This window comes from Triplophysa dalaica, chromosome 19, assembly GCF_015846415.1.
Source record: "Triplophysa dalaica isolate WHDGS20190420 chromosome 19, ASM1584641v1, whole genome shotgun sequence".
NCBI classification, from domain to species: Eukaryota; Metazoa; Chordata; class Actinopteri; order Cypriniformes; family Nemacheilidae; genus Triplophysa; species Triplophysa dalaica.
Window position 1 is genome coordinate 8,706,083 of NC_079560.1, and position 19,614 is coordinate 8,725,696.

General features: G+C 36.5%; 4 protein-coding genes across 5 annotated transcripts in view; 2 read left to right on the forward strand and 2 right to left on the reverse strand.

Moving 5' to 3' along the window:
* The window catches only part of myo7ab (myosin VIIAb), a 36,092-nt gene extending 33,984 nt beyond the window's left edge, over positions 1-2,108 (forward strand). The window contains exons 46-48 of the mRNA XM_056730815.1: positions 23-106; positions 339-458; positions 571-2,108. Coding sequence (XP_056586793.1) covers positions 23-106; positions 339-458; positions 571-663 — 297 coding nt within the window. The 3' untranslated portion in view covers positions 664-2,108. The remainder of the gene's footprint in view (positions 1-22; positions 107-338; positions 459-570) is intronic.
* A 113-nt stretch (positions 2,109-2,221) lies between these two features.
* On the reverse strand, positions 2,222-7,712 carry gdpd4b (glycerophosphodiester phosphodiesterase domain containing 4b). The gene is given in 19 exon segments (XM_056731759.1): positions 2,222-2,292; positions 2,501-2,582; positions 2,682-2,829; positions 3,456-3,613; positions 4,037-4,265; positions 4,351-4,448; positions 4,450-4,501; positions 4,616-4,698; positions 5,575-5,720; positions 5,894-5,920; positions 5,923-5,986; positions 6,085-6,131; positions 6,134-6,161; positions 6,234-6,293; positions 6,448-6,541; positions 6,777-6,880; positions 7,104-7,164; positions 7,166-7,387; positions 7,605-7,712. Coding segments are annotated over 19 exon segments (1,815 nt in total). The 5' UTR covers positions 7,646-7,712.
* A 1,109-nt stretch (positions 7,713-8,821) lies between these two features.
* Positions 8,822-14,989, forward strand: nadk2 (NAD kinase 2, mitochondrial). Of its 2 annotated transcripts, none has more exons than XM_056731625.1 (12): positions 8,822-9,810; positions 10,728-10,816; positions 10,904-10,992; positions 11,404-11,485; positions 11,561-11,644; positions 12,241-12,377; positions 12,479-12,566; positions 12,713-12,856; positions 13,146-13,201; positions 13,289-13,342; positions 13,437-13,560; positions 13,646-14,989. In XM_056731625.1, the coding sequence occupies exons 1-12, from the start codon at positions 9,571-9,573 to the stop codon at positions 13,779-13,781; spliced, it is 1,323 nt and encodes a 440-aa protein (XP_056587603.1). In that variant the 5' UTR covers positions 8,822-9,570; the 3' UTR covers positions 13,782-14,989. The 2 variants fall into 2 exon arrangements, with proteins under 2 accessions (XP_056587603.1, XP_056587604.1); XM_056731626.1 differs by having other exon boundaries at positions 12,761-12,856.
* skp2 (S-phase kinase-associated protein 2, E3 ubiquitin protein ligase) lies at positions 14,845-19,614 on the reverse strand. The gene is made up of 10 exons (XM_056731627.1): positions 19,497-19,614; positions 18,482-18,726; positions 18,128-18,242; positions 17,878-18,021; positions 17,654-17,788; positions 16,616-16,714; positions 16,173-16,300; positions 16,013-16,064; positions 15,817-15,924; positions 14,845-15,699 (listed from the first exon to the last, which is right to left on the reverse strand). Exons 1-10 carry the CDS (start codon positions 19,508-19,510, stop codon positions 15,498-15,500), a joined length of 1,242 nt encoding a protein of 413 aa, XP_056587605.1. The 5' UTR covers positions 19,511-19,614; the 3' UTR covers positions 14,845-15,497.

The following is a 19,614-nucleotide window of genomic DNA, read 5'->3' on the forward strand; positions in this document are numbered from 1 at the left end:
CATGTCTGACATTGTCTCACAGCAATCCACAGATCCAAATTTCCCAGACGTCCTCTTGATAGCAATCAACAAACTTGGTGTTACCCTCATTGACCCCAAAACAAAGGTATAACACACTGCTCACAATGTTGAGATTGACAAAATAATGTAGCTAAAGCATATGAATATTTTATTCTAATCTTATTAATAGCTTTTAGATTTGCTGTTACAGACAAACTGAAATACGGGGAAAGCATTCTTAATTTTTTTTTACATTTAGTTGATATTTAGATATTATTATAAATGCTTTTGTAAATTTGGAAACTTTGTTTCGATGGTTTTTACTAATCTGATTGCAGGACATTTTGGGGACACATTCTTTCACAAAAATCTCCAACTGGAGTAGTGGACATACCTATTTTCATATAACAATTGGTAACCTGGTTAGAGGAAGCAAGCTGCTGTGTGAAACATCACTGGTAAATCAATTAAATTCATTCTTTAAAATTTTTACCCTTTTATAATATATTTGAAATTATAGTTTACTATGTGGTAGAAAAAACTAAACAGGACTGTATCCATTGATTGAAGGGATATAAGATGGATGATCTTCTCACCTCTTACATCAGTCAGATGTTGACGACTATGACCAAGCAGCGCAGTTCACATGGAAGCAGCAAGTAGAAGAGACTTTCTGTGGTACACTGTTTATTTACTGTACAAAAATCCTATGCATGTTTCTTTCAATACCGTAGTAATTCATGCAGGATTTATAGAAACTGGAATATTTATTGGACACAGGTCCTACAGACCGAGCAGAGTTTTACTACAGAGAAACATCATTTCCTAGAAACATCATTTTATACATGATGATAAACTGAATCTTTGTAGTATTATGACTTGTTTATACTGCAGCCTTAATTGTAATTTATGAGTCTTAATTTTTATTAAAGCAACTTTCAATGTCAATGAAGAACATGTATAATTAAAATGATCAGTCCTGAATCAGACCAGATTTAGGGTTTCCTGGTCAATTGTTTTACTGTATGTCTGGATAATTCTGACATCTCAATTGCCAATTAAATACATCAGTACAGAATGTTTTTAAAATGTTTCAATATTTGATTTTGCTACATGAAAGACTACTTTATGTTGATCTTAGTCACAGTATACATTTGGGTCATTTTCAAGCGGACGGTTTGAATTTTGAACTTATTGGCACATAAATGTCACTTTATTAGTATTTTTGGTATATCGTATATTTAATAGTATAACATTTGATTTAGTCTATAAGAATCCTTAATGGGTTTTTGCTAAATATAATTTCACATAAATGATTTACCAAATGAAGACATTTGCATTTTATAAACTTTATATGAATAATTGTTATAATTATTGAATTAAACTTTGTTTAAATTATTTATTCAACTTGTTAGAATGTACTGTAAGTGTTATATGTTTAACATTTTTCTTACGCCATTGTAAATGTAAAGTACATTGTGTAACAGTATTTTGAAGAAAAATAAATAGCTATATCTTTTATTTTAAACATTTTATCTGTTTGAGTTAAGCGTGTTGAGATAAACAATTGTTAGCTAGAGTAAAATAGACTGTCAGCCCAATATGATTTATGACCACTTAGTGTCTAATTAGATTTTGCCTAATGATTCAGTCAAAACCATGAAATGAATTGTAATACTATATCGAGGAGGAGATTCCCCCCTTCCATGTAAAGCGCTTTGAGTGCCCAGAAAAGCGCTAGACAAATGTAACGAAAATATATTATTATTATATCATTTATGAAACGTAAAAGCACTAAATCCACTAATTTGAATAAAGATATGATCAATTTCAACAACAAATATCTGTTTAAATTTGACATTGAGAATTTTCTTATTGTGGAATGATAATATAAAGAAGTTTGAAAAATAATTGTTTTCATCAATAATTAGCAACATCTAAAATGATGCTGCTCAGATAACATGTTTGTGACACACCTGCTCAATGTTTAGTTAAATAACATCAGTTAGAGGTAAGGGGTTTAAAGGTTAGGCTTCACCAGGGGCCTGACACGATGTTCCTTGCTTCTCAGAGGCACTCGTCTTGGATAGAGACCACACCTCATTTATCTCTGTTAGTGTAAAGATTAATCACAACTATGGTATTAAAGATTAAGATTCTGTAATTATCAATTCCCCTTTAGAGGTTTTTAAGAGATGAAATGTTTATTACCTGTCCTGAATTATATGAGCGACCCATTTTCAAGTGCAGAAATGTTCCCCACGCAGAGAGCCAAACCATGTTCTCTCCACCTATAAAACATGATACAGATTGAGCATCACTGTTAGGATTTGGATCAAAAGCTGAGTTCAAAATCCCTCACTTATATGAAGAATGCCAAAGTTTGCTTCATTTTACTGGCAAAAATGTTAGACACATCTTGTCTCAGATGTCAATTGTAAATATTCTTTTCTATCAAGTATGAAATATGAGGCTAATAAATTCTGTGTGTGTCCTCAACAGTGAAACACAAAAATAATAAATACAAGAATAAGGGATGTCAGGTCAGTAAGATCCCACACGAGGCTGTACTCATCTGGCATCTGGAACAGAAAAAGCAAGAGACAGGAAAACAAATCATGAATGACAAGAACAAATCCTTGACAGCCAGACATGTGTACTGACAGAAGCGTGCCATTTACCATCAGTAAGAGAGGCCTCTGTAGGTTTTTTAGGATGTGGACAGCATTTGTGGTGACAGAGCGAGTACCCACACACCAGGCAAGAGAAAACATCCACAGCTCGCTGATCACATAGAGGTTGGTGCTGATATTTGCAGCCGCATAATTTCTGTGGCCAAAAAGTCACATATAATCGAAGAAATCAGATACTGAATTCAACAACATAAACCAGATTAAACTGACTTCATTTACGGTAGACCTCCACGAAGAATTAATAACGGTTCAGTAGTTTTAATTTAATACAATTAATATGCATAAAAATATACATTTAATGTAAAATTAAATGTATGTTTATGTATGATATGTATGGTAAAATGTTATATTATTTCAAAACGCCAAATGTGTTATTACGTAATTTCAGTTTAGGGAAGATTTTATGCAGATTTGGACAAAAGAATTTAAACGTTGAGCCGAGGTCAACAAAATATTAATACTGTAACTGATAAAACTGTGGTCAATTTGAGTTTTATTTCCATTGAGCTTTTAGTTTTTTATGCATTTTTGTATATCAAAATAAAAGCCAAATAAATTCCATGATATGCTATAGTTTACTTTTCTTTTAAATGTTGTACCTTACTTTGATGATTAAATCTAACTGGAAGGGGCATTAAGAGCCAATGTTATGCAAATATGCCTTCTCAAAACCAGATTCTGCCTCTACCGTATCTTTAAAATAACTTTATCCAACAATTACTTGAGTAATTAATAAATTTAGGTCATCTCCCTTTACAATACCTGATATCCTTCTCTGACATTGAGCTGTAGTGGATGTTGAGTTTGACTATGTTTCTAAGCTGAAGGTCTTTCACTGCCGCCTGGTCATTTGACGTCTGCTGTAACTCTGGATCGATGTCATGCACAAACTCTTTGAGCTCAGAAGACAACCACAACACCTGAGTGAAAAAAACAATAGTTCAGTCAAGGATGATTTCAGCATTTATTGGCATGGGCATGAAATATTCATAAACTTGATTTTGCAGGACGAGCACTGCTATGCTGCTGCTGAGCAAAATGCAAGGTTAGCTTTGTCAAAAGTAACAAAGGATGGTTGTTGCAAGAATGTAGAACTCCCTAGCAGGCCTCTTCAGGTGGTGCTGGGGAGGAGGAGGGATAGCATAAGCCTTCATGAGCGCGCAGCGATCTGAACACGGGTTGGAATACAATATATAATATAATAGTTTATTTCCAAGATGAGATAACTCAAAAACTAAAGTTATGTTATGTTTTAACTCTTCATATACAAACAGTATGTATATACAGTATATATATTTAGATTTAATAGCATACTGTATGTATGTTTACATGTAATGGCACACCTGACTTGAATGAATAGATGACTCATTCTGGATGACTTCCAGGGTGCGAGATATCCAGGCGTCTCTATAAGGGTGACCCCTGGGTGTCTGGTACAAATCAAATATCACAAATTTCCCGTGATGAGCAGCCAAATCCAGAAAAGACTTCAGTGTGCAAACAGACTAATTCTGAACTTGCATGCGCTCATATGAACTCAGAGAAGAAGCTGTTCCAAAGGGGTCTTCATGAGCACAAAACAAGGAAACCAATGTTTTAAAAAATAAATTGTTGTGGAGGGACATTGAAAGGACATGTATCTCTCAGCCTTACAGATAAAAACCAAGAGCTTGCATTGAGACTCTTTAACTCCCTCCATCTAAACATGGCAGGTGAGACGTCTGTCCAGTTAGGGAATATTTCCTTCACATTGGTTGGTTGTCCTGCATAAGTTCTTGTCGTGCATGAGAAAAGGTACTCCATCATAGCTACCGCAGAAGACAAAACAGTGTTACAGAGAAACTTTTGACAGAATGTACAGTACATGTATTACAAACACATACATTTAAAACACAAAAAAACATTGGAGTTTAAGAAGTAACCTGATGGTGACATCCGTCTCTAAACCATCACTGCCAGCTGCCACTACTTTCTCGAAAGACATGTATGTATTTTCAGGAGCAAGCTTAAAGAAAATATAACAGGGGCATTTCTTTTAACTTTGTATATAGTTAACGTTCCAACATCTTCAGTGCTTCCCAGCTGGTGGTTTGTATTGAATTAAAGCCATAGATAAAATTAAGAGACAACTCTAATGAGACAAATTTTAATGTAGTCAGCATTTCTAAATGTTTTGTGCCCATTTCTGTCCAGTGTCTGTTGAATTTCAACAAAATCAAACCTGTGATAGAGTGATAAAGTCATCCGACAGCAATGTGAAAAACTGACAGCATGCAAGATACACGAGAAAAGTGTGATAAAAGTCGAGGTTATCGTTATCACATAAAAAAAACATTTGAACTAAATACATAATTGGTTAAAAGTGAATATGAACTTGTTTTTTTTTGCCGTATTTGAGGTGTGAAAATACAGAGCATCTTTTTTTTTTTGACCTGTTTCTTCAGTTTTTATTTTCTGCAAATAAATGCAAATAGAAACAATATTTTGATTTAAAATTTGGGAGCAATATTGTTAGTGCTTCACAAAATCAAACAAAAATTATTATTTTACCCAGACACATACCTATTTATTGAAAATTTAGAAACGAATAATTTTGTAATGGTCTCTTACTTTTTCCACGGCTGATAAATATGAATAAATAATAATGAAAGTATATGAGCATGCATTTAGATTTATTAAGAACTAAATCAATTTTAAGCATTTAATTAGCTTAATAAGCATATCAATATGCATCATTAATCAATTATTTATAATCTGTACCGCCATATATTCACAATTATTGTATAAACATAACGAACAATGAACAAAAACAACGGCAGTAACATACCAAGTGCAAACTGTTGATTTTAGGTTAGTTTTTGAACTAAATAATGAAGTGTACCATCGGTGCTCCCCTGTGTCCAATTAATGCAGGAGCCGGCACTAAACTGTTCCTCTCTTTAATGCAGGGGGAATGGATGCCCAGAGGTACCAGGTACAGAGTCATTAGAACTGCTTTATACAGCACCACAATGGCCATTCGTCGTACTTCAACAGACAAAAACTCTTCAACTCACATTAAAAACATGTGATATAAGATGCATAGGAATTAGAACAGGATGGTGGAAACGAGCCGCTGTTTGTCATCTTTCCCTTAACAAGATATGGGAAATATATTATGCAAAATGTATGTGACAAAAGGGGATTAAACTTTGTTTTACCTCTCAAATTAATCCGGAAGACATGAAGGCTATGGTCCAAGATAACAAAGTCATTAACGCTATCCCACCTATGTGTAGATATGGAGCAGTTACCTGAATGGAATGAGTGTTTTATATGAAAAAGTCAGAGATACTTTTAATATACTTATAAATCTTCATGTACAATATTAGTGTGTGACTGGTCTACTTGCCTGGAAAGATAAAACTACAGTGAGCCACTCCTTCCTCCATAAATCTGTGAGAGAATCAAAGTCACCATGATGCCAATCTATTGAGAGAGTTATACTGTCTGTAAACCTTAAAGATATTTAGGAAATCTAAGCTACGAGGTCAAAGTTACCTTGTGACACCAGTGTTAATATAACCTCTGACCTTCTGAAAGAAGACAAACCGCCAGCAGCTATGAATTAAAACATTTACAACGTTTATAAGATCCATATCGGCTGTTTTATTTTAGACTTTTTAGGCTTATGCTTTATAAAAGCAGAAACTGATAATAAAAATATTTATTTTTTAACTCTAGTAATGGAAGTACCTGCTCTTTTAACACATACCAAAAGGACAGCAACATAGGTGAATAGACAAACTGCAAGAATCAACAAAACCATGGACCATGGAAACCAGAAGCCCAGATTTCCAAAGTTAAACCTGGAAACAATGCAAGATTTTGTTTACTGTGGTGTCTAATGAACTCTAAAGTTGCTTAAGTTTCTTTGAATAAATTACAATTGAAAAAATCCTAAAATGGGATCTATACTTATTTAATAACTTATTCAAGTAGCGTCATGCTGACAATTCCCAACAAAACAACTTTGACTTGTCTTTTAGCTTAACAGAAAAATACATCTATACTCGTGCACTTATGAATCAATGGAACACAAACCAGTCAAAGTCATTGTAGTCATTCTGCACTTTTCCCCAGAAGTAGAGAAACACTAGAGTGACAAAAAACGTCAAAACGATCAGCGCAAAACTGCCACATTCCAGCTGCAAGATTAAACAGCAGTATGCCTTTTAAAGCCATTATGTAATCCAAAAAACAAATCTTAATATCATTAACCTGTTCACTTGAACTAGTTAATCTTGACATTTCGGGACATTTTCAAACACAAAACTTATAAGTACATTTTCTAACAGTGTTTAATTGAATTTGGAGTTTATTAGCTTTACTTATGTTCATTTCAAATAATGTGGGTTAAAATGAAAGCACCTTAGAGCAGCAGCAGCAGTGTCCGTACTGGGCGCGGGTGCGCTGGTTGTGTTTCCACTGAGAGTCCGGAGAGACACGAGACGAAGGGCTCGTGCTCATAACGTTGCAACAGACGATGGCGCACCAATTTTAACATACCAAACTTTAGGTGGGGTAGTTTGCTCGGTGTTGTGCCCATTGAGGGAGAATGACGGTCCTGTCGTTGTATATATATCATATAATTACAATATCCGTTCGTACTTTCGTCAAATGTGTAGTTTGAAACGCATGGTGAGGAAACTGCGCTGGAAACAATGTTATAAAACATTAAACAACAATGAAGCCTGTTTTTGTTAACTCATATTAACTGGAACAAACTTTAATCCTTCAAGCACATAAATGAAACACTTCAAGGTACAAAAAGCACATTTGGGAACTTTTGTGCACACCCGCTTTAACAAGCTAATCGCATAACAAAACATCAAAATAAGTTTTGTAAGGACAAATGTAACAGCATGTTACCAACAACAGAAGCCGATCGCCGTCTCGACTGCGCCTATCATCGTCCGCTTTTTTCCAGCGAAAAGAATAACCTTGGTTGCTTCTTGTGGTCTGCTGCCAGCTGGAATGCGCCGCGCTATTGTCCTATAATGTTGGAAACAGTATCAAGCTCTCGAGATTGGAGAGAGGACGCATGTGCACGCTCCTGTGTGGTTATGCGCACTTCTGCACGGTGGTTTTGACCATCCAAAAGTGATCAATATTATTGAATCTACAACAGGGATTGTTTTTGGTGAAGGGTGACCTATTTTGTGTTTAAGGGTACATTAATCAAATGTTTTTTTATATTATATTCTTAATTAGATTTCTCAGAACGGTCTTTAACAGGGGGCAATTGTGGACAACACTATGTTGTGGAGAATATGTGACCCCGGATCACAAAACCAGTCTTAAGTAGCACGAGAACATTTTTAGTAAAAGCCAAAAATACATTGTGTGGGTCAAAATTATCGATTTTTCTTTTATGCAAGAAATCATTGAAATGATAAATCAAGATTATTTTCCATATAGATATTTTGTAAATTTCCTGCTCTAAATATATGAAAACTTTATTTTTGAGAGTCGATGGCCTTCCACAGTGCCTCTGATTAACAACTTTAAAGGCAATTTTCTCAATATTAGATTTTTATGCAACCTCAGAATCCAGAGGTTTAAACCGTTGCTTCTCCGGCGTGTATTGTCATATCATAACAAAGCATATATCAATAAAAAGCTTAATTATTCAGCTTTCATAGATTATGTAAAAATCTCAGTTTCGACAAATTTACCCATAAGACTGGTTTTGTTGTCCAGGGAATAATATGTGAATATTATGTTGGCACAGAATATTTCTGAAATGTCCAATATAGTGTACTTTAAAAAATGAAATAGTCAAATTTAGTGTAGCCTTTCTTACTTTTTATAAATTAGAATGTAGACGCCAAAAAACTTGAAGTTTAGAAAAAGGCTGGATCGATAAAAGCGTTATAAACGTCGGAAACGTAAAATTAACACTATAATATTTTGTCCCTAATGTTTTGGTGATGTTTATTCACATCCGCGATGCTCGTTTGTTAGGTGTGTAATATACAAACATGCCATTGGGTGGCAGTGGAGTATGGGTACCGAATCCCATTGACGCACTACGTGAAAGCCACGCCCACCTGTAGCGAGTCATCGCTACGTGCTTTAAAGATGGCGGCATGTGTGAGTGTAGGATCTGATGTTTTTATGAGCTCCAACTTTGTTATTTGAAGTTTTGCCTTTAGGCGTACGTTATATTCCCGGGTTTTAGTAGATCTCAAATACGTACGTTCTCCGTCGTTTATATGTCTGAGGACAGATAAAGTTACTCGGAGATGTGACTGGTCACGGCGTTTGGAGAGGTAGAGTTGGTGGCCAGTTTGTCATGCTAAAACTGACAGCTGTAACGTTAATCAGCTAGCTGTTCACGCAAACTCATGCTGTGAACTTAGAAAGGGCGTCGTGCACGAATCCTTCACCGTCTGTGCTGCCAATACTGACGTTAGATAACCAGCAGCGAGAAGTTGCTTTGCCACCGCGAGTTAGATCACAGAGCTGCTATTGAAAATTGTTCAGGATAAAAGATTAGTTGCTTTTCCATTGTTAGCAGGTGGTCTGTATGTAACGTTACTTGAATACCGTTCTCAGCAGCTCGTTAATAACAGCCTAGTGTGCTTTTTTTAGTAAATATTAAAATACATCTAAAAACAGTTACATAGATTTTATTTTCGCACTAATTTCCCAACCACATCAAACAGGTCGTCACTAAGGGGTGGTGAGGGGTTAGTCACCCTTATCTAGTGAAGCCAGTCATGCATTATCTAAACAGTACCGAATAAACACTCCATGACGGGCTCGTTTTAAAAGAATCGCTGTGACTTGTTTTGTTTTCTGATATTCCTACCAAGTGTTTTTCGGTAGTATAATGCTATCCCGAGCTTTAAGGAAATCGTTTTCCTATGGAAATCCATTAGTGGCGGTTTTTGTTGGGAACTATTGCAGTCGCGTGCGTTTTCATCAGCACGCTGTGCGTAAAGTTGCATTGCGAGCCGAATGTGCTTTCACACCAGAAAAGGTCGCGATCGTGACCAAGACCACGCGCTATGAGTTTGAACAGCAGAGATATCGATATGCGGGACTGTCGGAGGAGGATATCAAGCAGTTGGTAAGCAGACATTTGTTAGGAGTTGAATATCTGAGTGTTTTTGGATACACCGGTTAATCTTGTCAGGCCAGTGGTCCATTCAAAATGTTACAAAGCCATGTTTGCCTTTTAAACGCATTGTGTTGGCTTAGCTTTGATTGAGAAGTGTGCTTTTGGTTAAAATAAACTTTGTACATATTGAAAGATATCTCATGTTGATACTGGTAGCCTTATATTTTTCGTCATGCATTTTAAGTGAACGATTGTGTTTTTGTTGCATACTAAACTGCGATTGGTCCTCGCTTACAATTCTGGGTCACGTGATCTATTGATCGAAGCGTTCTCGGTGTTTTTTCAACTTCTTGCTCCAGATCCCTTTTGATATAAATTAAATGATGATATTAAGTAGATGCTTATATTTGTATTTTGAGGTTAGATATAGATAGCGATGTCATTATAAATATGACTCTATGTTTTATTTAAATTCGACTTGATTTGTTTAGTAAAGTTATCTTTCCTGTAGCTCAGTGGTAAGAGCAAGGTTGTGGGTTCGATCCCAAGGGATTGCAAATACCTATGTAAAATGTATAGAAAAATGCAATGTAAGTTGCTTTGGACAAAAGCGTCTGCTAAATGTAAATGTAGTTTCCTAATACTATATTGCGGGGCGGAGCAACGAATGTGTCATGTGGTTTAGACTGCCATTCAATTCTTAACTTTTCTCATTGTTTAACAAAAAGAGCCTGTAAAATATGTGCATGAGGTAGTTAAGTAAGGAACAAGGAAAGGAAAATGTGCAAATGTCCCCCTCAGTCCCCCGCAGCAAGTCCAGAGTCCAAGCAACTGTGTGAACCATCCTTTTAAAAAGTGCCATTTATTGTTTGAGTTCACATAATGCCACATGTTGTCCATGACCAGTTTGTTCCTTGTTACCATAGCTTGCTTTGAAAGGATCCAGTTACAGTGGACTTCTGGAGAGACACAATATACACACATGCAATGTTGGACAAATTGTGGATAGTTTACAGTAAGAATGCTCAGACATGTTACAGTGTTTCCAATCATTTTTAAGCACAACATGAATGACCAAACAGTTCTGTTTCCATCTTTATAGGAAAGAAGGGATTGAGGTGCGCGTTGTTAGAAGAGGGGAGTATGATGAGGACACCGTGAGATGGGCAGATGCCATCATCTCTGCTGGAGGCAAGTTTCCATTTGTATAGATTTTAAGTACATAGTGTACGAATTTACGAAATTGAAATGCTGGTCTTGAATATCAATTATGGTTTTAATTTCAACTGTTTGTAGAATTTCTACAAACTAGATACAAGTCGCGGAAATACATTCTTTAAAATATAAGTTCACATGTTGTAGTTCTAAAATATGTTATTGGCTAGAAATTGCTCTTTGTGATTTCCCTCGCAATGAAGTAATTTCCTCACTATCATTTTCCAATATTCATAAAGGACAAAAAACAAAATTGTTAGAACCTAGCCTATAGGATCCTAGTTTCTTGCATATGATCTCAATGTCTTCTGATTTATGCCTATGATGTGTTGCTTTGTGCAAATGGCTGATATACTGTGTTAGATTAACATAATTGTTTCATTGTAGGTGATGGTACTATGCTACTAGTTGCCAGCAAAGTTTATGACAAGAACAAGCCTGTCCTGGGAGTCAATACAGATCCCGAAAGGTAATACAAACGAACTCTTAAATTATTTCATTTTGGTTTTCTGTATATCTTAACGTGTACCGTTTGTACATGAAGGTCAGAAGGTCACCTATGTTTACCTGTGCGCTACACGTATGCCTTTTCTGAGGCCTTACAAAAACTCAGGAAGGGGGAGTTCAGGTGAGTATTTCTTATTTAATTCTGCTTATGGTCAGCAGTGATCCAATTGGCTAATTAATCCAATTTGTAATAAGCTGTTTTTCCACACCACTTGAAGAAATACTTGGCAGAAGTAGTTTTTCCTTTTCTCAACTAGCAAAGAACTAGTTGTCAGTTCAAATTAGATGTTCTTAGAAAAAATGGTCATATTATTGGTTATAATCGGGATGAAAACTGGTCAGTTCTAGAGGGGAGGTGCTTGACAGCTCAGACTGCCAAATCCTCCATTAAGCCTCATTCAAACTAGTTATGTCCACTTAAAAATGTAATCACTTTAAACTATTCATTCTTATATTTGGTACCGGAAACACTAATGCACTGAATTTTTATAGCCATTAAATTACAAAGCTTAAGCTAAAACAATATAATTCTATAGTAGAATTATAAATTATAAGTAAAGTTATAAATATTAATTATAGTTTTTATTACTTCTTTTCAACTACTAAGCACTGTGCATGTTCCACACACCTGACTTTTTAAAGTGTTTTTTGTTTCTAGAATTTTACCCTCCATATCTTCCACTGCCATTTCTTTAAAAATGCAATTGTCTCCACCAGGTGGCAGTGGCGTCAGCGTATCCGGATGCACCTGGAAGGCACTGGTATCAACCCCACTCCGGTGGACCTACACGAGTTACAGCTGAGCCTTGAGCAGCACAACAAAGCACACCGCATCACCACAGAGACCCAGCGCGGTACACCACCTCTCTAACTTTTTGCTTTCTCAGCCTAAGGTTTGCGTGGGCTCTCAACTATTCTTACTAGATGTTACATCTCTGTCATACTTTTAAAACAGGTATGTCACATGACAGTTCGTCGGGTCCTCACCTGCTTCCTGTCCGAGGGCTCAATGAGATCTTCATTGGGGAGTCACTTTCCTCCAGGTACTCTATATGGTTTGATGGTGTGAAACCGTTGTGGAACTACTCACCAGCATTTTATTTTTGCAAACATCTCATCAACCGCATTTCCTCCATCACTCCCTGCATCCCCCCGTCTGCCTTTACATGTGAATCTCTGTTTGCCACAGGGTGAAGTATAAATCCTTCAAACCTCATCTTACCCTCTCGCTTCATAGGGCTTCGTACTATGAAATCTCTATTGACGACGGGCCGTGGGATAAGCAGAAGAGCTCAGGACTTAGCATTTGCACTGGAACTGGATCTAAAGCATGGTGCGTCAGAGCAACGCTTGACTGAGCCGTCTTCATCACACTTCTGTGCCTTGTTTACACCTGGCTTTAAAAGCAATTGTAGTGTACACTAATAAGCATTAGGTGTAAAAAGTAACATGTAAAGCATGCACTTTCAGAGTTTACTTAGTAAAGGTGCTTGACTGCATTTTTGTCCGTATTGTCCATCAAATTTAGGTTCATATTGTCAAATAAAATGAATATTTGAAAACCACTGGTAAACTGTTATAGTTAGTCATGGTAACCAAATCATTATTGTGCTTTTATGTAGGTCCTACAATATTAATAAACTTGTGGAGCAGGCTGTGGAAGACGTTCTTAGAATAGGTACGAAATATTTTACATTGGATAAACAGTATGTACAACGGCACATTTTGAAACTTTAAAAAGTACAATGAATGTCTTCTTTCTTAGGTAAATCAAAAACCGGTTTGAATCTTCCTCTAAATCAAGAGTTTATTGAGAGTGGTGAGTTAAAAGCACAATGTCTTATGTCTAGTGATATAGCAATTGTTTTCTATATTATCAGTATTTTAAAGTATAAATGATCTCTTGTGTTCAGTCACAGCTTCATACAATGAGTCTCTGATCTTCAGTCCAGAAGAAGACAAACTTTTCTTCAGCATTAGAGAGCCTATAGTCAACAGAGTATTTTCCAGTAGCAAACAAAGAGGATTTGCAAACAAGTGAGTGATTTTAATCATTTAATTTACCATGTGAACCAAACTAACTATACAGTTCTAATACAAATATTCTGGTTATTGTGGATAGGGTTTGCGTCCGCTCAAGGTGTTGGGACGCCTGCATGGTGGTGGATGGTGGGACGTCCTTTGAATTTAATGATGGTGCCATTGCTACAATCTGCTTAAATGAGGAGGACCAGCTTCGAACCGTCATTCTGGATTAAATCTGATGGTGCATCTAACCTTTGTTCAAAGAGCATACATATTTATTGAGGACTAAGATTTGTTCCTCTAATCCAGACTTTAAGATGGACATTGCGGCTGAAATACAGATCTGACAGTGGGTTCATTTTCATCAACTCTGTTTTTTAATGGCTAATGGGGTTTGCAAATAAGTACCTTTTTTTTGTACCAGTAATGGCATGGATCTATATACATCTAGAGGCACACATCTGGAGTCTGTTCTTACTTAAATGACCCCTTTGATGGCAGTCCTCATGTTAAATGCAGAGTTCATCTTCAAACTGAAAATTCTGTCATTATTTACATGCACTGCTTGACTTTCTGTATTCTACATTGAAAAATGTTGGTTACAGAAAACCGCTAGTCCACGTCGAAATGCTTTGGTTTTGTGTCCATACAATAGAAGTCAATGGGGACTAAGGGTTTTTGGTTACCAAAATATCATCTTTTGTGTTTTGCAGAAGACAATCGCACAGGTTTAAAATGATAACAGTGTGGGTAAATTACAATTTTCATTTTGATGATGAACTGTAAATATCTTCTTAGAACCCCCAATAGTAAATTGAGTGTCAGCTGTTGAAATCTAGAGCTAGTTATAAAATCATCACACAATAATAATTAGACATAATTTAATGTGAAGTATCTTCTTAACATGATGATGGTTTTATTTTGCATAAAAAATTAAGACGTATGCTCAAGAACATGAACTGGAGTCCATTATACTTGAGCTCTTGAAGCACTGCTGTGCCAAATATGTACAGGAGTGCATATTCAATTGTCAATGCTTGATATTTTATTGTTTATGAAGTCCATGCTTGGACTAATTGATGTGGGGATCCAATTCTTAGGTCAAAAACCAATGTACAGGAGGGGACTAAAAATATGCCAAAAACCTTTATAGAACTAGATTGTCAATATTCTTGCTACTTAAAATGTTTATTGTGGTTTGCTGCAAGTTGAGTAGCACTGGTCACCATTTTGTTCTGAACATTGGATTTACCATCGTATACCAGAGCATAAAGGTATAAAAGTGAAATGAATGTGTTTAAATAAAATGCAATGCATTTATTTACAATTCAAACCATGTAAACAATTTATAAAAACATTTTTCTTGACAAGATTTACAACATTCATATTTTGTAATGCTCATTGGTCAGGAAATGGAATAAAGATTCACCATATTTTCTTAGCTGCGAAAGCATTTTTGAACCTGGTTATTTCATATGTGTTGCTTTTTTAATTCTGTACAGTATAAAATTCAACCATAAACTATTCATACAAAATCTTGATTCTAAATTTCTTTTCAAGCAACACATATCAGTTGACAAAATAATTACCATATGTCAAATGTAACATCTATTCGTACCAAATCATTTAAAGGAAAAATATCTCAATTTAATGTGTGGTCAAGTTAAGATATAAAAACATTAATTCACATTATATCATCCTGTGTCTGGCTATTCACTTTTTACTTTGTGAAGAATTAAATTACCTTCACTGCCATGTAAATGACTAAAATGCCACTTGATTCAAGATTGTCAGGATCTTCAACACTATTGCTGCCTCGAGCAATACTCAAGGTGTTAAATAAAGGAGGAGGTCCTCAATTTAGACAGTTAAAACAATTAATCTTGGGAGCAACAGTTGAACCATTAAAAACTTTTTTTTAACCCTGTTATTGTCCTGGAATTAAAACATCAATGTTTGTACTGAAGCCGGCAGTGCATTCCCCAAAGAGTACGATCCTTCTTTGTAGCTGCAGTAGGACGTGCCACAGTAGAGAAAGGTTGTGTGTTGATCTGTATGTGTGGAAGACCTTTACACAGAATGGGCAGATAGCTGTCCTGTATTAGCCCGAAGACCTCCAGGGTCTGCAAATTTGGAAACTTTTCAACGTCACTGCAGATGGAGAGAGACAACATTTTAATGTTGTATGTAAATACTGTATACAAACATAATACCACATCAAATGTGATCATGGTTAGCTCCATTTTCAGTATTCAACAGTTGTCTTACATGAGAGAAGCTGGGTGAATCTGATAACAACGGCTCAGTCCCAGATGTCTAAGTGAGGAAAGCTGCTGCAGAAATGGGAAACTGTCTGTTGTCAAAAGGACGCTGTCACTGCAATAAAACAAAAACAAATCGTATTCTCTGGAAATGTGCGACTGAGCATCGTATTTCTGGACATCTTTGCAATTCATGAGCTTACCTTAAATCTAGATTTGTGAGGTTAGGACATCTTTCTACTATAGCCTTGACATCTAAAAAGAAAAACGTTTTTCTTTTAAATGTTCAAATGTTTATGTATTCAGCTTTTTTAATAGAGAATCCAAAAAAACAAAGGCTTTTAAAATCAATGCTTTCTTCACCTTCTATGGTTAGGTTCTGTCTGTAACCACTAATGTTCAGTTGAGTGACACTGGAGAGAATATTGCTTGAAATGGCCTGAACATGCACACTGCTGAAATCACACCATGATACATTTACTTCTTCAAGTCTGCAAAAGAACAGTAAATTAAAAAAAATTATTGCCACAGTGTTAGATACAAAACTTCAATAATATTGCTTCATATATTAAGACTTAAGTGTAAACTTATTGGGCCTCATTCATGAAACACAATTTTTTTAATTGTTAGTTGGTAGGCTTCCTAAAAATGCTTTGGTGGACAGTTTAAGTACCAAGTATTTGTGAATCTGGTGGAAAGTTTTCGGGAAGGTCTGTTTTACACGCAAAGAACTCAAAATTTACGCATATTTTTACGAATGTTTCATGAATGAGACACCATTGTTCCTAAATCCACGTTCATCTTACCGATTGCATGATTTCAGCAATTCAGCCAGAGATTCGGGAGAGAAACCAGAACAGCCACACAAGTTCAGCCGGACAAGCTCAGTATTCTGACCTAGACAGCTGCGGCACATCATTTGAAACATTGATCAATGTTCAATATAAATCCCCACCAATGCATCAACAGCCTTATTCGGTTGTTAAGTGGTGACTTAAGAATACATTTTCAGGGTCCAAACATCTAACGTTATTCATTTCAACCTGGGCTACAGCTTTAACAGGTGTTTATGAGCACTGTTTACACGTATTGCGTATTTAGACGAAACATATATTAACTCAAAGTATACACAACAGGCACCAGGTTCACGGATCCCCGACATCAATATTTGAATAAATTATGAAAAATAAATCACTGACAGGCTATGTGGGATTTCGGTATGAAGATAAGGGTTAGGATCGTGGTTTTGCGATATTTTATAGCTAGCCATATGCGTATATTAGCCTTTTTGGTTGTTTGCCTATAGCATCTTGAGCGTTTGGACCTGGAAACGGCATTTTAGCTTCCGTATATGCAGCCCATTCGCACCAATTGCGTATAAATAACACGCTCTGTGCATTACCGTATAATACGGACGCCAAATTATGATTTTTTACGTGCATAAATACGCCTTTTTTTGCATCAATATGATACGCCAATTAGCGTGTTTGCATATTAAACAGCAATTTGTCTCATTACCCTGTCCCCTAACCCAAACCCTAAACCTAATGTTAGCGTCCGTGCCTATTAAAACCTCTACCCTAACCCAAACCTAACCTTATTATTTTAATTATTTCAGTGTTTCCTCTTCATGTACGTTTTAAAATGGCTGCTCTCCACCCAGGTACAAGCAAACATTGGCGTATCATGTGCACGCAAAATCGCAATTTGGCGTACGTATTAGACGATAATGCAAAAGCGTGTTATTTATACGCAATTGGGTGCGATCAGGTTGGTATATGGTGATGCGTGACCTCAGGCTTAACTATCGGATACAAAAGGACCTGATAAACGATATCACTTACCAAATAATGTTGTCAGAGAGCACTAGGCCCTCAAGGCTAATATTATTTAGATGTGTGCAGCGAGACACAATTTGTTCCAGAACAGAGGTTTCTACTGTGCAGCTTGACAAATCCATATGTTGGACACGAAGTTGTCTGTTAAAAAAATGAAAGAAGTTTTAATAATAAAACGCAGACAGAATACATTATACATATGCCGCATAACATAAGCATGCATTACTCACTTTGTACTTTTAAATGCGGGTTGGCCGATGCAGGTGTGTGGACAGCGCAGCCTCAAAACTCCAGCTGAGAGTACCAGTCCAAGCTCACCGTCTAACTGAGCTTTTCCCACCAAATCCACACTTTGCCACAAAGATTCATCAAACCTGCAAACACGGCTTGTTTACTGCACTGGATGATGAATCTACGATTACTAGATTTATACAATCTACTTGCTTCACTAGAAACCAAAAGGGGACATTGAAAACTTACGCAAGACGATGCCAGCGCTTGCAGACTCGAGACGTTCTGAGAAGATCTTGCAATGAGAGGCGAGACAGGATCCCCAGCAGAAGCTCGTCTGGCAGACTGTCCCAACACAAGCCAGCTAGAAAAATTGCAAGAAAAAACAGATCTTTACCTTTTCTGACCATATAGAATAGATTTAAGTCTATGGGGTACTGCATTCAACGTAAAAAACTGTTGCAAAAAAATCATAAGATTCTATGGTTTAGCTGGCATGTCTTTTACTCATGAAATGTATATCTTGAATGCACTGTTAGTCACTTTGCATAAAAGCACCACTTAAAACTATCTACTGTATTGATATTGTGTAAAAAAACAAACCTGATGATTCTCTCCTTTTTCTGGGACGTCTGCCAAGAACAAACACATTTTCGTCGTTTTCTTTCCCTTTAACAGAAATCACGGGCTTTTTGTGTGGGGGTGACCACTGCTGGATAAGCTCGTGCGGAGTGTTTTCACTGTCAAGCCCCCCGCCGCATGAGGGCCTGCGTTTCAATTTACTTCTCAAAGGCCTGAAGACCGATCCCTCCAAATTCTCGTTTAGACACGGGAGCTCTTGAAGTGGCCTAAACAATGACATTAAATCTCAAGAATTAGACGTCGTTACGTGTTTATGAAAAAACAGTAGTATTACAGGGTAACGTGAGTTAATATGAACTGTCATCATCGAGCCCTCCAAACCCAGAACACAATTCTAGCCCACAACTACTTCAAAATAAAAGCAAGCTTGCATTACTTCACGTTATGCAATATTTAAGAATGCAAAGACGAGAAATACTGTAAATGTTACTTATTTGTTGTCGAAGGAGAACTAATCTTGCAAGAGTTTATTTATTGTTAGTTAAGTTATTCGATCTGGGTCTCGGCAAATGGCGGGCATTGATGTAACCGCGCTAAAAATAGTATTCACATCAACCAATTGGTCAAAAAGCAAAACGGTATATTATGCACAAGTTAACTCACAGAGACGCGTGGAAGAGATGTGGATGAGAAAATAGATGGAAAGATGGAAGAAAAATAAACTCGCGGGACAGAAGAGCAACGATGGCGCGCGCCAACAGAATGAGTTAAAAAGTTACTTAACTACGTATCAAAACTCCATCATGCGGGTCTGTGATAAGCGATTTAATGGCAGATTAGAACAAGTTAGTATGTGATCTCACGCAATAGTTTTACAATTATCAGACACTTTAATATATGAAATGCACCAAAGTGGAGGGAGAACGCAATCGTTTGTTAAGACAAGACACATAAGTCACCAAAATTCCGGACATGTGCAAAATATAAGCAAGCACACTGACATGCAAAGTTATATCAAATAAAAGTAACTCTTTACCTTTCACTTGACATCTTTTCTTTCTGATATTATTACCAATGTTCACCTTTGCGAAGCTTAATATAAGTACAGACTGGCGCAAAGAGCATTTAAACTGCCTCTCTACCGCCTGTGCCGC